At 46.8% G+C, this 25,731-nt stretch overlaps 2 protein-coding genes across 5 annotated transcripts in view; both read right to left on the minus strand.

Moving 5' to 3' along the window:
• Positions 1–146: 146 nt before the first annotated feature.
• Positions 147–25,490, minus strand: LOC115552250 (E3 ubiquitin-protein ligase RNF38). 4 transcript variants are annotated; one of them, XM_030368164.1, is made up of 13 exons: positions 24,967–25,490; positions 24,059–24,441; positions 17,292–17,344; positions 16,957–17,138; positions 15,210–15,654; positions 11,011–11,154; positions 10,141–10,347; positions 6,162–6,311; positions 5,759–5,862; positions 5,045–5,126; positions 3,598–3,719; positions 3,024–3,123; positions 147–1,127 (listed from the first exon to the last, which is right to left on the minus strand). In XM_030368164.1, the coding sequence occupies exons 2-13, from the start codon at positions 24,345–24,347 to the stop codon at positions 1,065–1,067; spliced, it is 1,941 nt and encodes a 646-aa protein (XP_030224024.1). In that variant the 5' UTR covers positions 24,348–24,441; positions 24,967–25,490; the 3' UTR covers positions 147–1,064. The 4 variants fall into 4 exon arrangements, with proteins under 4 accessions (XP_030224024.1, XP_030224023.1, XP_030224022.1 ...); XM_030368163.1 differs by having other exon boundaries at positions 6,162–6,314; XM_030368162.1 differs by having other exon boundaries at positions 6,162–6,323.
• Positions 25,491–25,617: 127 nt separating this feature from the next.
• LOC115552251 (zinc finger CCHC domain-containing protein 7) overlaps positions 25,618–25,731 on the minus strand; it is a 15,467-nt gene continuing 15,353 nt past the window's right edge. Inside the window, exon 8 of the mRNA XM_030368167.1 lies at positions 25,618–25,731. This exon is cut by the window's right edge and continues 830 nt beyond it. The gene's annotated coding sequence lies outside the window, so the exon portion shown is untranslated.

Genomic DNA, 25,731 nt, shown 5'->3' on the forward strand with positions numbered 1-25,731 from the left:
GTGAACGCACCATTAGAGCTTCCTAGCTTAACAGATGTAGAACATTTATACATACGTCATATAACATAATATCTGAAGCAAAGGGAAGTCGAAAAAGTATTTATCACCCCTTTTAATGAAAGATAAAACCATACCAAAAGGAGGTAAAAAAGTTTGTATCAAGCCTTTTATTTTTTGGTATACAGATATTCATAATTTTATACATATACACATACATACATACATACACACGTGCCACCGCAGTCAGACAAACTCATCTTTGATAGGACAGCCAAAGAAAAGGGAAAATGTATAATGCACAAAACTTTAGAGAATAGTGAAACATGAAAAGAAACGGAATGAGGATGAGGTAACTGCCAGTCAGAAAAAAAAAATCACTCACAATATTTAATAATAATTTCAAAAGCCCTAATAAAACAAACTGATTAATCATGCATTCCAGAGGCAGTATGGACCCTAAGTATCAAGCTAGAGAAAAGGAGTCTCACACACACACACACACACACACACGAGAGGGGGAAAAAAAACTCTCATAAGTCGTTACTCTGGTCATACACATCGTAGAAACAACCAATCAGCTCTAAAGCTCACACACGCACACACACAAAGAACTGCCTGCACAGTCTCACATACACAAAGAGAAAAACACGCATGCACACTGCAGCATAACCTTTTGCCAGTCTGTGCCAGAGGTTTGACAGACAGATGTCTGTCAGAGGTTTGACAGACATGTCTATGTCAGAGGTTGGAGCGGACAGACGGGGAACATTCAGTGCTGAGGGGAGATGTGCGGGCAAGAGATAGAAAGGCAAAACAATCGGAAAGAATTAAGAAATGGACACCTACCAAAACCAAATGAATGGCAGGAAGAGGGATTTAAACGGTGAGAGGAAACTGGGAAAAAGTAAAAAAAGTGCTTGGGGGGTGGCGGGTTTATGTGCACGTGCTTGTAACATGTAGGGGGTTGGTTCTGGGGGGGGGGTGGGGGGGGGGGCAGCGAGGGAGATCACTGGGGCAGTGATGAAATGCTACGGACAGTAACAGTGTCAGTCTCCCCCTGGTGGTCACTCAGAGTCACGCTGCACCTCCGAGGCGTCGGCACGGCAGATGGGGCACGTCCTGTTGGCCTGGGGAGGGTGAGGGGACACACAGAGAGAGGGGTCCCAGTTAAGAGGAGGGTGAGGGGACACAGAGGGAGGGGTCCCAGTTAAGAGGAGGGTGAGGGGACACAGAGAGAGGGGTCCCAGTTAAGAGGAGGGTGAGGGGACACACAGAGAGAGGGGTCCCAGTTAAGAGCAGGGGGAGGGAACACACAGAGAGAGGGGTCCCAGTTAAGAGGAGGGTGAGGGGACACACAGAGAGAGGGGTCCCAGTTAAGAGGAGGGAGAGGGGACACACAGAAAGAGAGGGTTCCCAGTTAAGAGGAGGGTGAGGGGACACACAGAGAGAGGGGTCCCAGTTAAGAGGACACCTTTGACCACCTCGCCACATTAAGCCCCTCCCCCCGATTGCATAAGATGTTTAAGGCATTTCAAACACATGAGAAAGCAGTCATTGGAAACCTCCCTACAAGGATTAGCTCTTCAACTTTGAATTGTTTTTGATGAGCTAACATTGGTTATGATTACTCAAACCTAAAATGATCTATACATCGTGTGAAAGCTGAGGCTGCACTGATACCACTAGTGCAAACCGTATCACTGCCAACTAGAGGCACAATATATAGATATCATTTTATTTATACAACTTTGATCGACCTATGTTGATCAAAGCTTGATCGCATAAAACCACCAGACAGATAATCCAGTGTCTGGGCACCGTTCTGTAACTAAACAGTGTTTACGATCAATGGATAGCAGCTGAGGGTTTCAGAGCAAACAGGTTAATGCCTTCAATCAGAACTCATGTCATTGCCATCCTGTGGCCAAATGGTGCAACCTGTTTGGGTCTCAAAGTTTATAAGGCCAAATTGGATTTATTTGGAAATTACTCCTAAACCTACCTCCACTAAAACCTTCAACTTAGTTCTACTTCACTTTATTTGCATCAAATATTGACCCAGGTACTCCTGAGATGCTGTGATATGATCAAAGCACCTATCGTACTATAGGGCCCTATAGTAATAATAATAAATTGTATTTGAGGGCGCCTTTCAAAGCACTCAAGGACACACACACACACACCTCTGACTACGAGATGGTTAGTGTTACAACTTTCTGCTGTCCCAGACGCGTTCCCTCCAGGGCCGATGATCTCTCAGGGGCAACATACCCTTCACTTTGACCGGCAGTGGGTCTGCTTATAGGTCGGAATATGGTCGGAATGAAGCGGCCACCGATTCTTGCCGGGTGCTTTATTCTTTTACACACAACCGGACTCAATCATTACTTCACTAAACTTACATGCACGCTACCGCTCGCTCGTCCACTGCACTCACACGCTGACCACACACACACACACACACAGCAGTACCATATGTAGTACCATAAAGTACCTAGTACTATAGAGTTATATAGTACCATGTAGTATAATAGGGCTCCCAAAAGATAATGCACTAATTGGTATTCAATCTAAAAAATGACTTATTTCAGGCGGAAATTATACCTTTGCCTCATGCTTTGTTCTAGCTCTATGCACTCTAATAAAGCAGTACCCACATTGAACACCAATCACACAGGTGTCATCTTTATTTTGAAACCAATGTTACCTATTATAGCCCTTGCAGCTATGGAGAAATATTCTATTTACTTTGGATAAATTATTTTCTAAAAAAAACCTCTGAAATAGGTGATGAGGTTAAAGTGACACTTCTGTTAAATGTATGAAAAGATGTTGAATTATCCTGCTTGTTATAATCATCTTTAGAGGTAGAAAGCAGGCAGAATAATAAGAAAATAACACTGAAATATAAACACTAGTGTTGCAGTAGTGTGTGTGTGTGTGTGTGTGTGTGTGTGTGTGTGTGTGTGTGTGTGTGTGTGTGTGTGTGTGTGTGTGTGTGTGTGTCTCTCTCTCTCTCTCACCCGGAGCCACTTGTCGACACACTTGCCGTGGAACTCGTGGCTGCAGGGCAGGACCCGGAGCAGCTGGCGAGACTCAAAGTCACTCATACACACCACACACCTGCAGAGAGAGAGCAGTGATCACACAACAGCAGAGAGAGAGCAGTGATCACACAACATCTACACACCTGCAGAGAGAGAGCAGTGATCACACAACATCTACACACCACACACCTGCAGAGAGAGCAGTGATCGCACAACATCTACACACCACACACCTGCAGAGAGAGGAGTGATCGCACAACATCTACACACCACACACCTGCACAGAGAGGAGTGATCGCACAACATCTACACACCACACACCTGATCGCACAACATCTACACACCACACATCTGCAGACAGAGTAATGATCGCACACCATCGCCTCACACCTCTGTAGCGCTGCGTGTGGGAGCGTGTGTCATACCGTGGGGGTGTTGGGTAGAGTGGGCGTGGTGTAGTGTGGGCGTGTCACAGTGTGGGGGCATGGTGTAGTGTGGGCGTGATGTAGCGTGGGCATGGTGTAATGTGGGCATGTCCCGGGGAACTCACAGCGTCTGCTCAGACTGCTGGTTGTTGGGGTTGAACCTGTAGGACGGCAGCTGCTCTATGTCCCCCTTGGTCAGGCCCCGCAGCTTGGCCTCGCCCAGCCGCTCAGCGAGGTTCAGCAGGGCCTGGGGACAGACGGGGAACAGTGAGGACACAGTGGGGGACAGTGAGGACAGACGGGGGGACAGTGATGACACAGTGGGGGACAGTGAGGACAGACGGGGGGACAGTGAGGACATAGTGTGGGACAGTGAGGACACAGGGGGGGGACAGTGAGGACACAGGGGGGGACAGTGAGGAAACAGGGGGGGACAGTGAGGAAACAGGGGGGACAGTGAGGACACAGGGGGGGACAGTGAGGAAACAGTGGGGGATAATGAGGACAGTGAAGTCACAGGGGGGACAGTGAGGACAGACGGGGGGACAGCGAGGACACAGGGGGGGGACAGTGAGGACACAGGGGGGGGACAGTGAGGACACAGGGGGGGACAGTGAGGACAGACAGGGGGACAGTGAGGACAGACAGGGGGTCAGTGAGGACACAGTGGGGGACAAATAATTCATTCGATAATTGCAATTCTTGCAGGTACTTTCGGCGCAACTTCATGGCTTGGAAGTGCTCCGCTGCTCGCGAAAAGTTGAAGTCTTTCAACCCCGGCCCAAGGCTCGATATGTGCATCAGCCTCATCTTTACCCCAGCTAGGCGGTTTCTGATAGATGTTTTAAACCTGTTTTGGAGATAAAAGGCTCGTTCCGCAGGAACACTGGACATGGGGATTGTACTGGCGATTTTGGCCAGCTTTGCCCAGTCGGGAAAGATTTGTGCGTTCACACCAAACACGACGGGGCGACAAGATCCCATACAAAGTGAACGTAGAGATGCATATCGGGCGAATTCTTCGCGAGAGAAAACCGGCGACAAGTTTTGATTTGTCTCGCCACACTTTCGCCGTGCACAGGCGAGCGACTTCACGAGGATTTGAGTTGAGTTTAAATATTTCAACTTTGACGCGAATTTCGCGTGATGACAGCCAATCAGCGTTCAACAGCGTGGCCACCGAGTAGTGACGTGTGTATTCATGTGCGGATGCACTGCGCGCGTTCCTGAATGCACGTTCGTGTTCCCCCTGTTGAGCTCGGCCACGAACCTCTACTGGTTTTCATATGCTACTGATTAATTCATACATAAATGCAAACTTCTTTCTTTTTTTTCTCGGACATGTGGGCCGTTTACATTTTATTATACCGGCCATGCGTGCGTGCAATCGGCCAATGTCCGGCTATAGCCGGCTAACGTGAACCCTGCATGGAGGACAGTGAGGACGGACTAGGGGACATTGAGGACAGACGGGGACAGGGAGGACAGACGGGGACAGGGAGGACACACCAGGGGACACACATTGAGGACACATTGCAGGCTTTAGTTTATTCCTGAGAGGTAAGCTCAGACCTCATAGTTTTCCACCTCCCCGTCGTCCACGTCGAGCTCCAGGCTGATGGCCGGGCCGGTGGTCTGGACGGGCAGCATGGACCTGGAGGAAGACGTTTAAAACTACTTCAGGGAGACTGGGTAGATGGAACATCTGATACAACTGTCCTCTATATACTTCACTAATAAACTTGGTCATTATTTTGTAAGAACTCTGAACTCACCTGTTCAGATTTCACCCCGACTCTGCATAGCTACCCAGCCCCTTCTGGCCACCATTGTATGTTGTACGTCCTGGTACTTAATGTACGCCCTTCTACATTGCACTTTTTCATAGTACTTAATTGTGTAACATCTGCAGTAGCTGCTAGCATTGCTGTACATGGGGAATGGTTTAGCCTAGCAATTGTTAGCACTTGCACTTGGTTCTATGAACATCTTTACTGTACTGACAGCGATATATTGTTTCACTTCTTATGACAAATGTACTTCTTGTAAGTCGCTTTGGATAAAAGTGTCTGCTAAATGCCCTAAATGTAAATGTAAGAGTTTCAAATGAAATACATTAAATATATTGTTATAAGAAAGTGGGTGGACCACTCCTCCCACTCTGAAGCATATATGGTATTACCGGCCAACACCAAGATATACATTATACATACAATAAAGAGCCTTAAAGAACAGGACCCCCCTGTTTGATGGGGGGTCTAGTCAGTGACAGATTTGGGTACCTACAGGAAGTAAGGCAGGAAGCTGGGGTGGTAAGGCGAGGGCGGCAGTGGCTGCTGGGAGCGGTACCGTCGGCCCTGGATCCGCCGGGGCATGAAGTTTGGATACGACTAGAGGAGGAGAGGAGAAGACGCTACACATTAAGGCTCAGAGAGGAGGAGCATCAGCAACATGGGCCGAAGACCCCTCAAAATGAGATCTGTACACAAGGACGGGTCGAGATTCTGAACATTTTAAAATCTATTACAGTTTTGTGGTATTTCTGGCATCGCCAACACAGGTCTGTTTACTCTGGATTTATTTAATGAAGTCGCCAGTCATCGATATCTTCATAGTGAAATGTTACATATTATGGCTTAAAAAAAAAACTGTTGCACCAAAAACCAAAGTGGGCTGGTTCAGCACTCACCACGCCGAAGAACTCCTGCGGCAGCGGGTCGTGGGACAGGAAGTGGAGCTGGGCGGAATGCGTGGCGAGGGCGGGGTGGGGCGGCGAGGGGTAGTGGAGCCCCGCCCCCAGGGACAGGTGGTCGCCCAGCAACTCCACCTCGTTCTCGATCTGCTGCAACGGCTGCCGTCATTATGGCAACCATAATAGTATCAAAACTAATGAGTGCAACGTAGCTATTGGGTTGGTGAGTGTGGTTTGGTGTTTTAATTATGATCATCATATTCTAAGTGTTGTAATATATGCTCTTCCATCTTACTGTATAGGACCATATTGTTTATTATGCAGTGATGTTGCTAGGTACGCGTCCTGCGTCCCTGACGCATTAAAATCTGAAAGGACGCACTAAACTCACTATCCATGCGTCCCGGGGACGCATCTCATTTTCCCCATGAAAAACGATACATAGTGAACATTAAACAACTCGTGTTTAATCACAGTAACTTGCCAAAGAAACCTTCATGTGAGCAGATCGGACAAGCGCTGTTTCAACCCTCTGCGCTCTACTCGGCGCAGACGTGATCCCCTGTACAAAGTATCGCGACATGCTAATTTAGCCGCTACCAAAACAACTAGCTCGTCACCGCTGATTTCATTTCAACAATTAAAAATACGAACTTCATAGTAAATAAACCCACGTTTCCACTCCTCGATGCTGTGCTCATTCGTGTCGAATGAGCAAATCAAACAGGATTTTTTTGCAATCCTTCTGATTGAATATATGTACATTTATGACAAAATCGTGAGGACTAGGCTTGTGACACACACACACGCACACACAAATGTGGCGCTCGCGCTGTAATAGCTCATTGGCGCCACCAAGTGATCATTATGTGCAAATGCACAGCCTCTCATTAAAATGACTTAGGGGTCATTTGACCCCTCTTGCGGCGCTAGGAGTAAGTAAAAATGGCCCGGCGTTTCTAGTGTTAAACATGAACGGTTGAGTACTCCAGCTCTAACCATATCATACCACCATCAAGGAGTTTAACACTATTAATTTAATTTAAGAAATAGAATAATAACTAGAACTGCAAGCAGTTATGCAGGGGTCCAAGAAGTGTGCATTTCGCCGGCACAATGCGAAGCATGTGTTCGAAATTGAGGAACGGCGTATGCCAAAAGATGCAGCTGACTCCAGTGAATCTGTGGATATAACGTTTTTGACTGTGGGAGCTTCGGTGTGGGAGTTATAGCCTAAAACGCGTTTTCAGAACATTCCATTGGCCAGTTAGGAGATATATTATTTCGTCGTTTATTTGCGCCCCCTTGTGGCGAGATTTTCCAAAGACAATTTTCCTTTGCCAAATAACTCCCGCCCACATTAATAATTCTTGGCCATATTTTCTACATGGACTCGGGATTGCCCCTTGATGGTTTCCTTATAGTTTGAAGAACATTCCTTAGGCCAATTAGAAGATATACAATTTCCTCGTTTATTGCGCCCCCTAATGGCGAAATTTTCCGAATTTTGTATTGAACGCCATTAAGGTTAGCACCGACATTTGTCTAAAATTTAGACTTGATCCGATGTCTAATTTTGGTATTATTTGAATTTTTGCGTTTCGACGTAAAACTAAGCTAATAAACAAATATTCAAAACTCTACCGTTTCGTCGTCGAAAGTCGGATCAAAAAACTGTCTGAGGGTTTCTTTGCGTGTGCGTCTGAAGATGCCGTGTGCAAAGTTTGGTGTTGATTGGTCGAGAAATGTGGGAGGAGTAGCGAGAAAACAGTTTTGCGGTTTTCACGATTTTGCGAAAAAAATTTCTAGACGCAAATGGGCGTGGCCTATGCCAAAAGATGCAGCAGACTCCAGTGAATCTGTGTGTACAAGGTTTTGAATGTGGGAGGTTCGGTGTGGGAGTTATAGCCCCAAACGCGTATTCCTTGGTATAGCGCCACCTAGTGGCCGGCAGGTCTGGATTTTGTCGTCTGCATTGTCCGAAGAGATCTGGATCTAGTCATGCAATTGGCGTGTCGGCACCATTTACGGTTTGGGCTGTGGTACCACTTCTAGTGAGGTAAGTATAACTAGAACTGCAAGCAGTTATGCAGGGGTCCAAGAAGTGTGCATTTCGCCGGCACAACGCGACAAGAAATGTGCGTTTCGCCGGCACAACGCGAAGCATGTGTTCAAAACGCTACCCTGAACCAGTGGATACAAAGGATTTGACTGTGGTAGGAGTAGCGGGAAGTCAGTGTTGCGTTTTCGCGGCTAAATTTTGTAGAAGATATACAATTTCCTCGTTTATGGCGCCCCCTAATGGCGAAATGTTCTGAAATTTTTATCGTACGACATTAAGGTTAGCACCAACATGTGTGTAAAACTTGGAGTCGATCCGATGTGTAATTTTGATTTTTTTTGGATTTTGGATTTTCCACGTCTAATTTAGCTCATAAACCAATATTCAAAACGCTACCGTTTCGTCGTCGAAGGTCGGATCAAAAAAGTAATGCAGGAATTCTTTTTGTGTAGGTCTGAAGATGCCGTGTGCAAAGTTTGGTGTTGATCGGGCGAGAAATGTGGGAGGAGTAGCGAAAAAACAGTTTTGCAGTTTTCGCGATTTTGCGAAAAAAAATTATAGACGCAAATGGGCGTGGCCTATGCCAAAAGATGCAGCAGACTCCAGTGCATCTGTGTGTACAAGTTTTTGACTGTGGGAGGTTCGGTGTGGGAGTTATAGCCCCAAACGCGTCTTTCCTTGGTATAGCGCCACCTAGTGGCCGGCGTGTCTGGATTTGGTTATCTGAGTAGCGGTGCCGTACCTGGATCTAGTGATGCAATTGGCGCGTGTGCACCATTTACGGTTTGGGCTGTGGTACCACTTCTATGGCGGGAAGTATAAAAATAATTATGCAGGGGTCCAAGAAGTGTGCATTTCGCCGGCACAACGCGACAAGAAATGTGCGTTTCGCCGGCACAACGCGAAGCATGTGTTCAAAACGCTACCCTGAACCTGTGGATACAAAGGATTTGATTGTGGTAGGAGTAGCGAGAAGTCAGTGTGGCGTTTTCGCGGCGAAATTTTGCAGAAGATATACAATTTCCTCGTTTATTGCGCCCCCTAATGGCGAAATTTTCGGAATTTTTTATCGAACGACCTTAAGGCTAGCCCCGACATGTGTGTCAAATGTGGACTCGATCCGATGTCTCATTTTGTTTTTTTTGGGATTTTTGATTTTCCACGTCAAATTTAGCTAATAAACCAATATTGAAAACGCTACCGTTTCGTCGTCGAAGGTCGGATCAAAAAACTGTCTGAGGGTTTCTTTGCGTGTGCGTCTGAAGATGCCGTGTGCAAAGTTTGGTGTTGATTGGTCGAGAAATGTGGGAGGAGTAGCGAGAAAACTGTTTTGCGGTTTTCGCGATTTTGCGAAAAAAAATTCTAGACGCAAATGGGCGTGGCCTATGCCAAAAGATGCAGCAGACTCCAGTGAATCTGTGTGTACAAGGTTTTGAATGTGGGAGGTTCGGTGTGGGAGTTATAGCCCCAAACGCGTATTCCTTGGTATAGCGCCACCTAGTGACCGGCGTGTCTGGATTTTGTCGTCTGCATAGTCCGAAGACATCTGGATCTAGTCATGCAATTGGCGTGTCGGCACCATTTACGGTTTGGGCTGTGGTCCCACTTTTAGGGAGGTAAGTATAATAGGAAAAATCCTTACAAAAACAATAGGGATCCAACCTGTTGGCTTGGACCCCTAACAATAATAATCCTTACAAAAACAATAGGGATCCAACCTGTTGGCTTGGACCCCTAATAAAAAAGAAACACATTTTTTAAACTGGGGAGTCGGGACCCATTGAATTTCTCAGGGACCCACCCAACTCGCCACCTGTGGGTCCCGGGGACTCACTACATTGAAAACCTATCAACATCACTGATTATGGTTTATTGTGGTTTATGATAGAAAGAAATGGATCCATCTCAACTCACCGAGCGTGCCTGCTGGGTGGGGTAGGGTCCGAACTGGGCGGGCTGGGCGAGGTGGGGGGGGTGGTGGGAGAGGTGGTGGTGGTGGTGGTGGTGGGTCGGGGGGTGCTGGAGGTGGGGAGAGGGGAGGAGGAAGGCCGGGTCGCTGGAGAGCAGCGAGGGGAAGGGGTAGGGCACGGGGAGGTGCTGTACCGAGCAGGTCTGGAGGACCTGGGGGTGAGACAGGGAAAAGAGAGACAGATGGGAGGGGGGGAGACAGACAGGAGAGGGGGAAACAGAGACAGAGTGACAGACAGGAGACAGTGAGACAGACTTGAGACAGAGAGACAGACGGGAGTCAGCGAGACAGACGGGAGACAGAGAGACAGACGGGAGACAGAGAGACAGACGGGAGACAGAAAGACAGACGGGAGACAGAAAGACAGACGGGAGACAGAAAGACAGACGGGAGACAGAAAGACAGACGGGAGACAGGGATGGGAGACAGAGAGAGAGAGACGGGAGACCGAGAGATACGGGAGACAGAGAGAGACGGGAGACAGAGAGAGAAGAGAGACAGAGACAGATGGGAGACAGAGAGAGAGACAGACGGGCAACAGGGAGACAGACAGGAGACAGACGGGAGACAGAGAGAGCGACAGACGGGCAACAGGGAGACAAACGGGAGACAGAGAGAGAGAGACGGGAGACAGAGAGTCAGACGGGAGACAGAGAGAGAGTGAACAATGAGCAGAACCAGTGATGGAGGCAGCCCTGTTTGTACACAGATTAATGAAGCTACTTGGACGGCCCTCAGAAATATCACAACACATTGGGGCCCCGCCAACTGAGACTATGGGCCATCAGACCAAACATGAGACACACAGCACTCACCGGAGGAGGGGGGATGTTGCAGACCGGGTAGTGCTGTCCGCTGAAGACCACCGAACACGCTGGCAGCTGCTGGGGGGCGGAGCGGGGGGGCAGGCCCGGCGGCGCCCCCGGTGGGGACATGGGGTATGACACCGGAGGAGAACCCTGCACATGGGGGGGGGGGGGGGGGGGGGGTTATCATCATCACACCACGGAGACCGGGCTGACCTCTGATATGATACACTGGGTGGAAGAGGAGAGCAGCACGATGCTCAGCACTCAGTCAGTATGCTCAGGGACCTGGTGGCCTTCCGTGAGGCCCCTGAGCAGACGGCCTCCAGGCCCCTAACGGAAGGCCACCAGGCCCACATCCATTCCAATTAAAGATGTATTTCTGTGAAATTATGACAATGAGACACACCCCCACCACCCTACTCTGCCACTCATTGGCTAGTAACCCACCCTGCTCTCCCTCTCATTGGCTAGTGACTCACCCTCTCATTGGATAGAGAACCGCCCTACTCTCCCTCTCATTGGCTAGTGACCCAACCTACTCTGCCTCTCATTGGCTAGTGACCCACCCTACTCTGCCTCTCAATGGCTAGTGACCCACCCTACTCTGCCTCTCATTGGCCAGTACTCGTTGATGACTTGGCTGGGACGTACAGCCCCGCCCCCCTCCCTCTAACCCCCAATTTCTCTATTAGCAGATTCCCTAGTTGTGGTGAAAAACAGAATTTCGCCAAAAGGTGACGAGTTTGCACCTCTGGTATATTTAGTAGGGGTGGGAATCTCATGGCACTCCACGATTTGATTCGATTCAGATTATGAGGTCGGCGATTCGATTCTAAAACGATTATCGATGCATCTCGATGCAAATTTTTTATTGTATGTACATTTCCATGCGTGATTTTCAAATATACAAACATTCACATCTGAGTTTGCTACTCAGAGTTTGATAATCACTTCCTACTTTTGTGATGATCATTAAAGATGATCAACAGATGATTTAACTTATCTAATATTTTCTCTTTTCTATGTCATTAAAGAAAAAGCTGTTCTTGAATTAAAAGGAGTTATTGTGTCTGGCTGTGAGTTTGCGTGCATGCTATGCGTAGGCTGAATCGCAATCGGGTCAAGACAAATCAGATTGGCCAATACACACTGAAGATAAATTAAACTAGAACTGCAAGCAGTTATGCAGGGGTCCAAGCAATGTGCATTTCGCCGGCACAACGCGACAAGAAATGTGCATTGCGCCAGCACAACGCGAAGCAAGTATTCAAAACGCTACCGTGAACAACCTGTGGATATAAAGGTTTTGACTGTGAGAGGTTCGGTGTGGGAGTTTCGGCCCCAAACGCATTTTCCGCTACCGTTTAGTCATCGACGGTTGGATCAAAATAGTTTTTACTGATTTGCAACGCGAAACATATATTCAAAACGCTACCGTTTCGTCAACGATGGTCGGATCAAAATAGTTATGCTGATTTCTTGTCGTGTGCGTCTGAAGATGTTGTGTGCAAAGTTTGGTGTCAATTGGGCAAGAAATGTGGGAGGAGTAGCGAAAAGTCAGTTTAGCTGTTTTCGCGATTTTGCATAAAGAAAATACTGACGCAAATGGGCCAAAAGATGCAGCTGACTCCAGTGAATCTGTGCGTATAACGTTTTTGACTGTGGGAGCTTCGGTGTGGGAGTTATAGCCTAAAACGCAGACATACAATGTCGTCGATTTTTGGCGCCGCCCTGTTGGCGAAATTTTCCAAAGACAATTTTCCTTTGCCAAATAACTCCCGCCCACATTATTAATTCTTGGCTATATTTTCTATATAGACTCGGGTTTGCCCCTTGATGGTTTCCTTATAGTTTGAAGAACATTCCTTGGGCCAATTAGAAGATATACAATTTCCTCGTTTATTGCGCGTTTATAGGGAAAAGGCAGTTTAGCGGTTTTCGCGATTGAAAAAAAAAATTATAGACGCAAATGGGCGTGGCCTACGCCAAAAGATGCAGCAGACTCCAGTGAATATGTGTGTATAAGGTTTTGAATGTGGGAGGTTCGGTGTGGGAGTTATAGTCCCAAACGCGTATTCCTTGGTATAGCACCACCTAGGGACCGGCGTGTCTGGATTTTGTTATCTGAGTAGCGGTGCCGGTGCTGGATCTAGTCATGCCATTGGCGTGTCTGCACCATTTACGGTTTGGGCTGTGGTACCACTTTTAGGGGGGGAAGAATGATAATCCTTACAAAAAAACAATAGGGTTCCAACCTGTTGGCTTGGACCCCTAATAATTTTAAAATTACTAAAATGATCCCTCTCTGGGGAACAGAATGTTGCAGCAGGCGAACAAATAAATAATAAAATAAAAATAATTTCCGATTATTAATTGATCTGCATCGAGACGGAATCGTTCTAGAGTGAACGTGTGAACGGTTACAAATAATTGTAAACGGTTACACAATAACTTTTTTTGTGTACACGGTTAAACGTTTTTTTTATTAATTAATGATTTTTTTTTTTTTTTAATAAATAATTCGGGGGTCACCCGAACAGCACCCTGCTGGGGGTAACCCGAACAGCACCCTGCTGGGGGTAACCCGAACAGCACTCTGCTGGGGGTAACCCGAACAGCACTCTGCTGGGGGTAACCCGAACAGCACTCTGCTGGGGGTAACCCGAACAGCACTCTGCTGGGGGTAACCCGAACAGCACTCTGCGGTGGGTAACCCGAACAGCACTCTGCGGTGGGTAACCCGAACAGCACTCTGCCGGGGGCAACCCGAACAGCACTCTGCCGGGGGCAACCCGAACAGCACTCTGCCGGGGGCAACCCGAACAGCACTCTGCCGGGGGCAACCCGAACAGCATCCTGCCGGGGGTAACCCGAACAACACTCTGCGGTGGGTAACCCGAACAACACTCTGCGGTGGGTAACCCGAACAGCGCTCTGCACTGGGTAACCCGAACAGCACTTTGCGGTGTGTGTATGTGTGGGCGTTAGGGTTGCCGCGGTATACAGTATTACCGGCGTTACCGGTGTTGAGGCCAACACCGATTACTCTGTGTTGCACACCGGCAACACCGTTTTTTTTTCGTAATAAAAAACAAATTCAGTAAAAATGAATATAATTATAATTAAGAAAATTAAAATGTGTAGAATAGGCCACAGTTCTGCTCTGTGCGGGAGAATTGTCACGCCGAGAATTGACGTGCTTCCTTACAAGACCGGTGACCATAGCAACGCCGGTAAACAAACCCGCGAAGCCCAATCCCTAAGTGAGCTCCCCGCGCTACGGCCATCCGGAGGCGCACAGAGCTTTTGGCCGTGATATTATGATATATAAAATTATATAATACTATTATATATAGAACGTTATAAGACGCCGAGAATTGGCGCACTGCCAGCCGCTGTCACCGAGTGTGAGAGGAGAGTTGACGGAGAAGATGGCGGTTGACCTATAGTTTCAAAGTTAATACCGTTTATACCGGTGTTGACACGAGCGTATTACTCGGTGTGAAAATGTCCACACCGTGGCAACCCTAGTGGCCGTTATTCGATAGACTGGTAATGTGTATAGGCCTACGTATGGTAGGAATATTCATACTGGTTTAAATAATAAATGTCATAGTATTTCCCATCTTTGCTGAGCAAGAGTTTTGTACGAAAGTTCCAGGGATATTTAGAATAGAAAAAAAAGTGTGATTAATCGCGAGTTAATTATGACATTAATGCGATTCAATATTTTAATCGCTTGACAGCACTAATAAATATGTCAACTTTATGTTGAAATTATGGACCGTCGCGATTCCCATTGAAACAATGGCGCGTTGATTTTTTTTTTTACGGTTTTCGTTTACTTATTTTCCTAAACGGTTATGATTTACTAACCGGTTACACGTGTACCCGTGCACACCTGTACCCGTGCACACCCCTATTCTAGAGAGAATCGCGATGCATCGAAGTATCGATTATTTTTCCCACCCCTAATATTTAGTACCTTATTCTATAGTAAACTGCCCCCTGCCCTGGGGTAACCTGAACTGCACCCTGCTGGGGGTAACCTGAACTGCCCCCTGCTGGGGGTAACCTGAACTGCCCCCTGCTGGGGGTAACCTGAACTGCGCCCTGCTGGGGGTAACCCGAACAGCACTCTGCTGGGGGTAACCTGAACAGCACTCTGCGGTGGGTAACCTGAACAGCACACTGCGGTGGGTTACCTGCTCGTGGAGGTCCAGCACCATGCTGCTCTGCTGGCCGTGGTGGGGGTGGTGCAGCAGGCGGGGGGACAGGGTGGGGGAGTGGTGGAGGGGCCGCGGGGACAGGTTGGGGGGGTGGTAGCCAGGCCGCTCCTCCCGGGGGGTCTGGCTGTAGGGCGGGGCGTAGCTGGGCGGGGGGGCCGGGAGCCGGTAGTTCTCGTCCTGGTGGCCGACCGACGGGCCGTGGAGGGGGTGGGGGTGGAGGCTGTGCTGGTGGTGCGGCAGGAGGTGGTGGTTGCTGTTGTTGTTGCTGCTGCCGCCACCGTTGTTGTTGTTGTTGTTGTAGTGGTGATGGGGGGGGTGGGGGTGGGGGTTGTGCGGGTGGTGGTGGTGGTGGTGGTGGTGGTGGTGGTGGTGGTGGCGGGCGAGGCGGTCCCTGCGACCACGCTGCCGTCTCATTGGAGGACTGGAACCAAGATTTAAATTAGAGCTTTATTAGATATATGATATCAACTTTGTTAAAAATCTTCTATGTTCATGCTGTATAAAACTATTTCATTTGCAACTAGACATCAGATGAAATAAACCATTGCTGAGCAGTGGCCACCAGACAACATGCCTTCATCGCTCCCTTTGATTCACCAAAGCTCATTAACTCTACAGAGGTTTGAAACAACTATTTCCGTATGATTTATAAAATGTACATCGTTATGGTTAACTGCTTGAATGCTCAATGAGAATTAAAGTGATCAATATATACGATCGCTGATTTAAACAGGGTAACATTCACAACTTCAACTCTCTGAAACATTAGCTGTGTTCGAAATCGTTCCCTATCATGGATGTAGTGCACTAAATAGGGTGCACGCCATTTTGTAGGGTGTTCGAATTCTCAGTGGTCCACTATATAGGGCACTATATAGGGCACTATATAGTGGACTTAAAATAGGGTACATACGATGTACACTACATGTTACTCCCGTATACCACAATGCAATGCGGTCGTGTTTTCCCGGAGGAGAAGAAGAAGCTGAATAACCGCGAAAACGAATACATTTAATGATGGAGTCTCCGGCTTTCGTTTAGAAATGTCAACAATTTATTTGGGATTTAACATAGAATATTTAACATTCAATAAACAAGGCCCCCGCGGCCCCTCCACCACTCCCCCACCCTGTCCCCTCGCCAGCTACGCCCCGCCCTACAGCCAGACCCCCCGGGAGGAGCGGCCTGGCTACCACCCCCCCAACCTGTCCCCGCGGCCCCTCCACCACTCCCCCACCCTGTCCCCCCGCCTGCTGCACCACCCCCACCACGGCCAGCAGAGCAGCATGGTGCTGGACCTCCACGAGCAGGTAACCCACCGCAGTGTGCTGTTCAGGTTACCCACCGCAGAGTGCTGTTCAGGTTACCCCCAGCAGAGTGCTGTTCGGGTTACCCCCAGCAGGGCGCAGTTCAGGTTACCCCCAGCAGGGGGCAGTTCAGGTTACCCCCAACAAGGAAATGTAACATTCAACATCAATACAACCTCCAGCTTTCGTCGTGAGTGCCCGGTTTGTTTACATGATGTTGGCGCATCTGTCTGCGTCACACAAATACCCGGCGCATTTACTGACGCAAATGACGTTTAGAAATCTTAAGCGTAGTGTCCGAATTCTCGTTTGTTCGTTCCCTAAATAGTGCACTATATCATGAACACTATATAGGGAATAGTGAGTGAGTGGATAGGGAACGATTTCGAACACAGCTATTGTGTCGTCATGTTTACCTGCGGCGATTGCGAACAGGTGTGTGGCACCTCTCAGGCATGTAGTGAGGGTGTGGCCGGCGGCTGGGCGGGAGCTCCCAAGGACGAATGGGAGAGGAGGGATTGGAGGGGGGGGTGGTGCTTAGGTCCAACATGGACTGCTGGGACAGACGTGGGCGTTTGGGGCTCGGGCTGTCCTCCATCTGAACACAGAACCCGCAACGCACAATGGTCAGAAAATACATTGCAATCTTTTAATGATATTGGTGAGTCATCACAAAGGAGAATCCCATGCGTTCATTTTGCTGGTGGCAGCTCTATATCAGCTCTAGTTGCTGTGACTGGAGGGCTCCCACCTTGTCGCGGTCCTCACTGCACATGTTCTCTGGGTGGAAGTGGAGCACTCCCCCTGCAGGCCACAGAGAGAACAGACGGAGGCGTCAGACATGAGCCATCACAGGACAAACACTCTCCCATCAAAACATCAATAGACCAGAAGACGTAACGACCAAAAGAGAACAACCGGATCTCAAAATTGTTTTTCGAATGAAAACTTGGGAACAAAACCATGATGTGTTTTACTTGCCACTGCCTTCTAAATTGTGTATTTCTCGGCCCGTCGACCCCTGGTAGGATATATATATGAAATATCAAAGTCACTCATCTACACAAAGGTTCACCAGCCTGGTTGGCCAGCAAATGCATCCAGGATGTTAATTACTCAACACTGATGCATGCAAACCATGTCTAATCATCGAAATGTCTTCACACAATGGTGAAGGAAAAACATCAGATCCCGAAGCAAGTAATAAATCCTAACAAGAGTCGCGTGTTAAACACTGCTCGGTGTGGAGTGAAACAGGTCGATAATAATAGAATGTGCCATTCTAAAAACAGGCCCTTTCTGATGTAGTGTGAACGGCACAGCGCTCCACTAGTGTAAATGTCTGACTGAAATACCGAGCAGTACCAGTGTGTGCAGAAAGGAGAGCTGTAGCGATTGAAGACCATTTGAAGATAGGCTAGCTTCTGCAACGATGGCCGACAGTCCACAGCCCTATTTGACAGCTTTGTTCATTACACCTCAGTCCACTGAGCTGTTATATTATAATATACTCTTTTTCCAACAATTCAGAAAAGGTGGAAAAAGACCAAGTGAGTTCTGGAGGAGGTTACCGTGCACACTCCTCAGACAGAACATTCCCTCTGATTGAAAAAAAAAAAAAAAAAAAAAAAAAAAAAAAAAAAAAAAATCACACATGCACATACACATACAACTTTTTTAAACAAATGCACCCCCTTCCTGGGACACAGAAAGATAGCTGTTTGTGCTAGTTCACACGGTTAATTTCAACAGGAATTATTTCCATATGGAATGTCACGGGTTAGGCAGGCGGCCTTGAACTCAATTGCAGCTTATTTGACGATGCTTAAATACATGGACCATGTCTGGCTCTTCCTTGTCGACTCGTTTTAGTTATCAGAGAGAAAAGCCCTTTCTTATGGCTTCTTGTCTTTGAGTTCTAGTGCACTAAGTGGAAGCTCACTGAACGGAGAATAAAGGCAGACCTAGCGGACTGGAAAGACAGTATATAGATAGATGGGTTATGGATCTAGTATTGTAATGTTAGGATTCTATTATTGTTCTATTATTCTCCATAAAAAGGAGATGAGACTATGAGTAGGTTTGGACTATGAACGCACTGCACTATGAGTGTCAAATATATTGGTAATAAATACGTTGCTAAATAAATGGCAGTCATCAATAAAACAGTCCTATGTGTTGTCATACTGGGGCACAATGATTGATAAACCTTGGTTGTGTTTGCATGTTGTTACCCCTGCATGTTGGAAGATGGTATCGTTTAATGATAAGAAAAAAGGGAGAAGGGATCCGCACCATTCCGCCACGCATCGGCAGACGGTGAAAAGCTTTTAAAAGCCTGGAGCTAGTGAGACCCTCGAGGGATTACATCTATGCCCAGGAATGGGGTCGACTGGGTCCGTTACATCTATAGAATCGAGCATAGGCACGGACACTAGTCATTATGTTCAGGGACCATAGGACCAGACACTAGTCATTATGTTTAGGGACCATAGGACTGGACACTAGTCATTATGTTTAGGGACCATAGGACTCACACTAGTCATTGTGTTTAGGGACCATAGGACTGGACACTAGTCATTATGTTTAGGGACCATAGGACTGACACTAGTCACGGGAGATGGATCACCCCCTAAATGACACTAGTCATTCAGGGAGCGGACACTAGTGATTATGTTAGGGACCATAGGACCGGACACTAGTCATTATGTTTAGGGAGCGGACACTAGTCATTATGTTTAGGGACCGGACACTCGTCATTATGTTTAGGGAACATAGCACCGGACACTAGTCATTATGTTTAGGGAGCGGACATTACTGATTATGATATGGAACAGAGGACCGGACACTAGTCATTATGTTACGGAACAGAGGACCGGACACTAGTCATTATGTTTAGGGACTATAGGATGAGACACTAGTCATTATGTTTAGGGACCGGACACTAGACTTTATGTTTAGGGACCATAGGACCAGACACTAGTCATTATGTTAAGGGAGAGGACACTAGTCATTATGTTTAGGGAGCGGACACTAGTCATTATGTTTAGGGACCGGACACTAGTCATTATGTTTAGAGAGCGGACACTAGTCATTATGTTTAGGGTACATCGGACCGGACATTAGTCATTATGTTTAGGGACCGGACACTAGTAATTATGTTAAGGGACCATAGGACCGAACACAAGTCCTTATGTTTAGGGACCATAGGACCAGACACTAGTCATTATGTTTAGGGACCATAGGACCAGACACTAGTCATTATGTTTAGGGACCATAGGACCAGACACTAGTCATTATGTTTAGCGACCATAGGACCAGACACTAGTCATTATGTTAAGGGAGCGGACACTAGTCATTATGTTTAGGGAGCGGACACTAGTCATTATGTTTAGGGAGCGGACACTAGTTATGTTTAGGGAGCGGACACTAATGATTATGTTATGGAACAGAGGAACGGACACTAGTCATTATGTTTAGGGACCGGCACTAGTCATTATGTTTAGGGAACATAGGAACGGACACTAGTTATTATGTTTAGGGACTGGACACTAGTCATGATTAAGGACCATAGGACCAGACACTAGACATTATGTTAGGGGACAAGACACTAGTCATTATGTTATGGAACAGAGGACCAGACACTAGTCATTATGTTTAGGGAACCTAGGAACGGACACTAGTCATTATGTTTAGGGACTGGACACTAGTCATTATGTTTAGGGACTGGACACTAGTCGTTATGTTTAGGGAGCAGACACTAGGGATTATGTTATGGAACAGAAGACCGGACACTAGTCATTATGTTTAGGGACCGGACACTCGTCATTATGTTTAGGGAACATAGCACCGGACACTAGTCATTATGTTTAGGGAGCGGACATTACTGATTATGATATGGAACAGAGGACCGGACACTAGTCATTATGTTACGGAACAGAGGACCGGACACTAGTCATTATGTTTAGGGACTATAGGACCAGACACTAGTCATTATGTTTAGGGACCGGACACTAGACTTTATGTTTAGGGACCATAGGACCAGACACTAGTCATTATGTTAAGGGAGCGGACACTAGTCATTATGTTTAGGGAGCGGACACTAGTCATTATGTTTAGGGAGCGGACACTAGTCAATATGTTTAGGGAACGGACACTAGTCATTATGTTTAGAGAGCGGACACTAGTCATTATGTTTAGGGTACATCGGACCGGACATTAGTCATTATGTTTAGGGACCGGACACTAGTAATTATGTTAAGGTACCATAGGACCGAACACAAGTCCTTATGTTTAGGGACCATAGGACCAGACACTAGTCATTATGTTTAGGGACCATAGGACCAGACACTAGTCATTATGTTTAGGGACCATAGGACCAGACACTAGTCATTATGTTTAGCGACCATAGGACCAGACACTAGTCATTATGTTAAGGGAGCGGACACTAGTCATTATGTTTAGGGAGCGGACACTAGTCATTATGTTTAGGGAGCGGACACTAGTTATTATGTTTAGGGAGCGGACACTAATGATTATGTTATGGAACAGAGGAACCGACACTAGTCATTATGTTTAGGGACCGGCACTAGTCATTATGTTTAGGGAACATAGGAACGGACACTAGTTATTATGTTTAGGGACTGGACACTAGTCATGATTAGGGACCATAGGACCAGACACTAGACATTATGTTAGGGGACAAGACACTAGTCATTATGTTATGGAACAGAGGACCAGACACTAGTAATTATGTTTAGGGAACCTAGGAACGGACACTAGTCATTATGTTTTGGGACTGGACACTAGTCATTATGTTTAGGGACTGGACACTAGTCATTATGTTTAGGGAGCAGACACTAGGGATTATGTTATGGAACAGAAGACCGGACACTAGTCATTATGTTTAGGGACCGGACACTCGTCATTATGTTTAGGGAACATAGCACCGGACACTAGTCATTATGTTTAGGGAGCGGACATTACTGATTATGATATGGAACAGAGGACCGGACACTAGTCATTATGTTACGGAACAGAGGACCGGACACTAGTCATTATGTTTAGGGACTATAGGACCAGACACTAGTCATTATGTTTAGGGACCGGACACTAGACTTTATGTTTAGGGACCATAGGACCAGACACTAGTCATTATGTTAAGGGAGCGGACACTAGTCATTATGTTTAGGGAGCGGACACTAGTCAATATGTTTAGGGAGCGGACACTAGTCAATATGTTTAGGGACCGGACACTAGTCATTATGTTTAGGGAGCGGACACTACACTTTATGTTTAGGGACCATAGGACCAGACACTAGTCATTATGTTAAGGGAGCGGACACTAGTCATTATGTTTAGGGAGCGGACACTAGTCATTATGTTTAGGGAGTGGACACTAGTCAATATGTTTAGGGACCGGACACTAGTCATTATGTTTAGGGAGCGGACACTCCACTTTATGTTTAGGGTACATCGGACCGGACATTAGTAATTATGTTTAGGGACCGGACACTAGTAATTATGTTTAGGGACCATAGGCCCAGACACTAGTCATTATGTTTAGGGACCATAGGACCAGACACTAGTCATTATGTTTAGGGACATAGGACCAGACACTAGTCATTATGTTTAGCGACCATAGGACCAGACACTAGTCATTATGTTAAGGGAGCGGACACTAGTCATTATGTTTAGGGAGCGGACACTAGTCATTATGTTTAGGGAGCGGACGCTAGTTATTATGTTTAGGGAGCGGACACTAATGATTATGTTATGGAACAGAGGAACGGACACTAGTCATTATGTTTAGGGACCGGCACTAGTCATTATGTTTAGGGAACATAGGAACGGACACTAGTCATTATGTTTAGGGACTGGACACTAGTCATTATGGGATCGACCGATATATCGGTCGGCCGATATTATCGGCCGATATTCGCGTTTTTTACGTGTATCGGTCGATACGCGGCCGATTTTCGCCGATATTTTTTTCGCCAATTTTTTTTTTTTTTTTTTTTTTTTTTTAACTTGTTCTACCTCACCTGTTTTTGCTATTTGTTAAATATAGTTTTTTATATTGAAGTTCAATAAATGTTCCTTTTTTTAATTGAGACTTGTAACATTTGTTATCAGTGTAATTTTTATGATTGAGGGAGCAAAAAAAAAAAAAAGTAGTATCGGCTCTAAATATCGGTATCGGCGTATCGGCTAAGGCTGATGAAAAAATATCGGTATCGTATCGGCCCTAAAAAATCCGTATCGGTCGATCCCTAAGATTAGGGACCATAGGACCAGACACTAGACATTATGTTAGGGGACAAGACACTAGTCATTATGTTATGGAACAGAGGACCAGACACTAGTCATTATGTTTAGGGAACATAGGAACGGACACTAGTCATTATGTTTAGGGACTGGACACTAGTCATTATGTTCAGGGAGCAGACACTAGGGATTATGTTATGGAACAGAAGACCGGACACTAGTCATTATGTTCAGGGAGCAGACACTAGGGATTATGTTATGGAACAGAAGACCGGACAGTAGTCATTATGTTTAGGGAGCGGACGCTCGTCATTATGCTTAGGGAAGGACACTAGTAATTATTTTTAGGGACCGTACACTTGTCGCCATACTATAGGACCAGACACTAGTCATTATACTACTAGGGCGTTTAGCAGACGCTTTTATCCAAAGCGACTTACATCGTTTATACACACATTGACGACGGAGTCAACCATGCAAAGAGACAGCCAGCTCGTCAGGAGCAGTTAGGGGTTAAGTGTCTTGCTCAGGGACCCATCAAACTCAGCTAGGAGGAGCTGGGGATTGAACTAGCAACCTTTCGGTTACAAGACATTATCTTTAGGGACCGGACACTAGTCATTGGGTTTAGGGACCATAGGACCGGACACTAGTCATTATCTTTAGGGACTGGACATTAGTCATTATGTTTAGGGACCATAGGACCGGACACTAGTCATTATGTTTAGGGACCGGACAGTTGTCATCATGTTACGGAACAGAGGACTGGACCCTAGTCATTATGTTTAGGGAACATAGGAACGGAAACTATTCATTATGTTTAGGGAGCGGACACTAGTCCTTATTTTTAGGGACCGGACACTAGTCATTATTTTTAGGGACCGGACACTAGTCATTATGTATAGGGACCGGACACTAGTCATTATGTATAGGGACCGGACACTAGTCATTATGTTTAGGGACCGGACACTAGTCATTAAGTTTAGGGAACATAGGACCGGACACTAGTCATTATTTTTAGGGATCGGACACTAGTCATTATGTTACGGAACAGAGGATCGGATACTAGTCATTATGTTTAGGGAACATAGAAACGAACAATAGTCATTATGTTTAGGGACCGGACACTAGTCCTTATGTTTAGGGACCATAGGACCAGACACTAGTCATTATGTTTAGGGACCGGACACTAGTCATTATGTTTAGGGACCATAGGACCTGACACTAGTCATTATGTTTAGGCTTGCTCACCAGCGCCTTGGTGTCTGTGAGCTCCGTTGGAAGAGTGCCTCTGTGGCCCCGGCCCCAGGTAGCTCCCCGGGGTTTGCTGCTGGCTCTCCGGGTAGACGCGTCCCCCGTGGTGCGTCGCCCAGCCGGGGTTGTTGCTCTGCTGCGAGTAGTTCCCCCCTCCGCCGGCGTTGATCATCACGGCTCCGTTACCGACCGTGTTCGTGTTGTTGCCATTTGTTGCGCCGCTGCTGTTCATGCCGAAATGATAAAAGCCAGAACGTGAACGCGACCGAGTCCTCGGGGGGTCCATGGCGGAGACGGGCGGGGGCGGCCGGGACAAGGGCGGTGGACGGACAGATGTTATTCCTAATGACAGTTCGGTGTCCCGTCACCCACCTCCTTTCCTATATTAGAAAGGTGTGCATTAATTCGGTGGCATTTAAATGCCCAATTTGATGCAGAAAAAAACCAAAATCAAGGTTCAGAAACTAAACTAACACCGAGACCCCCTCGTTCGCCTGGGACTACAGGTGACCAGAGAGCTTTAGTTTCTTTGTCTCATTTAAGAAATTATGAATTATAATCAATCCGTGATCCCATCCAGGGAAGCAGTTGGAGCTTTACTACTCTGCTGCCCCGCATTAAAAAAAAGAGTATCTAGTGAGTAAACATTAGCAACTAGCCCGAAAACGGGACGGAAATGTTAACAAGTAATCCAACGAAGTTTAGAAAGGATAACACAATATCCCTCAACACAATATCCCTGAACACAACACATTTCCCTGAACAGTCCTAAGAGGGCTAACTCCCAATGTTACTGATCAGCTCAGAGGCTCCTGGGGATTGAGTATAGCACCTGGTTTAACGGAGAGACCCTGGAGACACCACAGGTCTGTAGGGGGTCTGAGACGGACAAAGATGAACCGTACCTTCAGATGGTCGAGGCTCCTCAGACCCGAGTCCCTTCCGAGCGTCTTAGCTCACCAGGCTAACAACAGGAAGCTGGAGCTAGCCGGACGGAGCACTCCGACAGCCGACGGTAGAGCCGAACCGCTCCGACAGCCGACGGTGGAGCCGAACCGAGCCTCCGCCCCGCGGTTTATCACAACGACGCTCACCATGGGCCGAGATACGGATCTTATTTCACAAGTATCCTAATTCTTGTCAACGTAGATCCCCCCCTACAGTCGTTGAAGATTGTTTTCTGTGGTCGGAGGGGATCCTGGTGAAGATCAATCAATGGGATTCACATCTCCGCGCAGTCCATTCATGTCGACCACAGAAAAATGGAACAATCGCCACTCCGATGTGTAACGTAAACCTTCACTCAAACGCCGTACGATGCATCTATTTTAGACATAAATAGGTGTGAGCGGAAAGACACAATCAAATAAATTGATATAATTAACGGAGGCTCTTGATTAAGGACAAATGGAATTGCCTTCTCCTGCAATCCGTTTTCTCGATCGACTACTTTTGCCCTACAAACAATGGGCAGCTGCCACGCTCATTAATAATTGAGTATGTTTCGGCCAGTGCTTGGAAAACACTGCTTTCGTAGAAATGTGTCTAAAGATACGTTTTCATTTAATTTCTTTATTCTCAACATGCATTACCTCAGACATAAACATTTTCTTCGTCAAATTACTCCAAAGACTTATCGCCGTACCGATTGTAATTTATAATAACAATCA

Source organism: Gadus morhua, chromosome 10 (genome assembly GCF_902167405.1).
Source record: "Gadus morhua chromosome 10, gadMor3.0, whole genome shotgun sequence".
NCBI lineage: Eukaryota > Metazoa > Chordata > Actinopteri > Gadiformes > Gadidae > Gadus > Gadus morhua.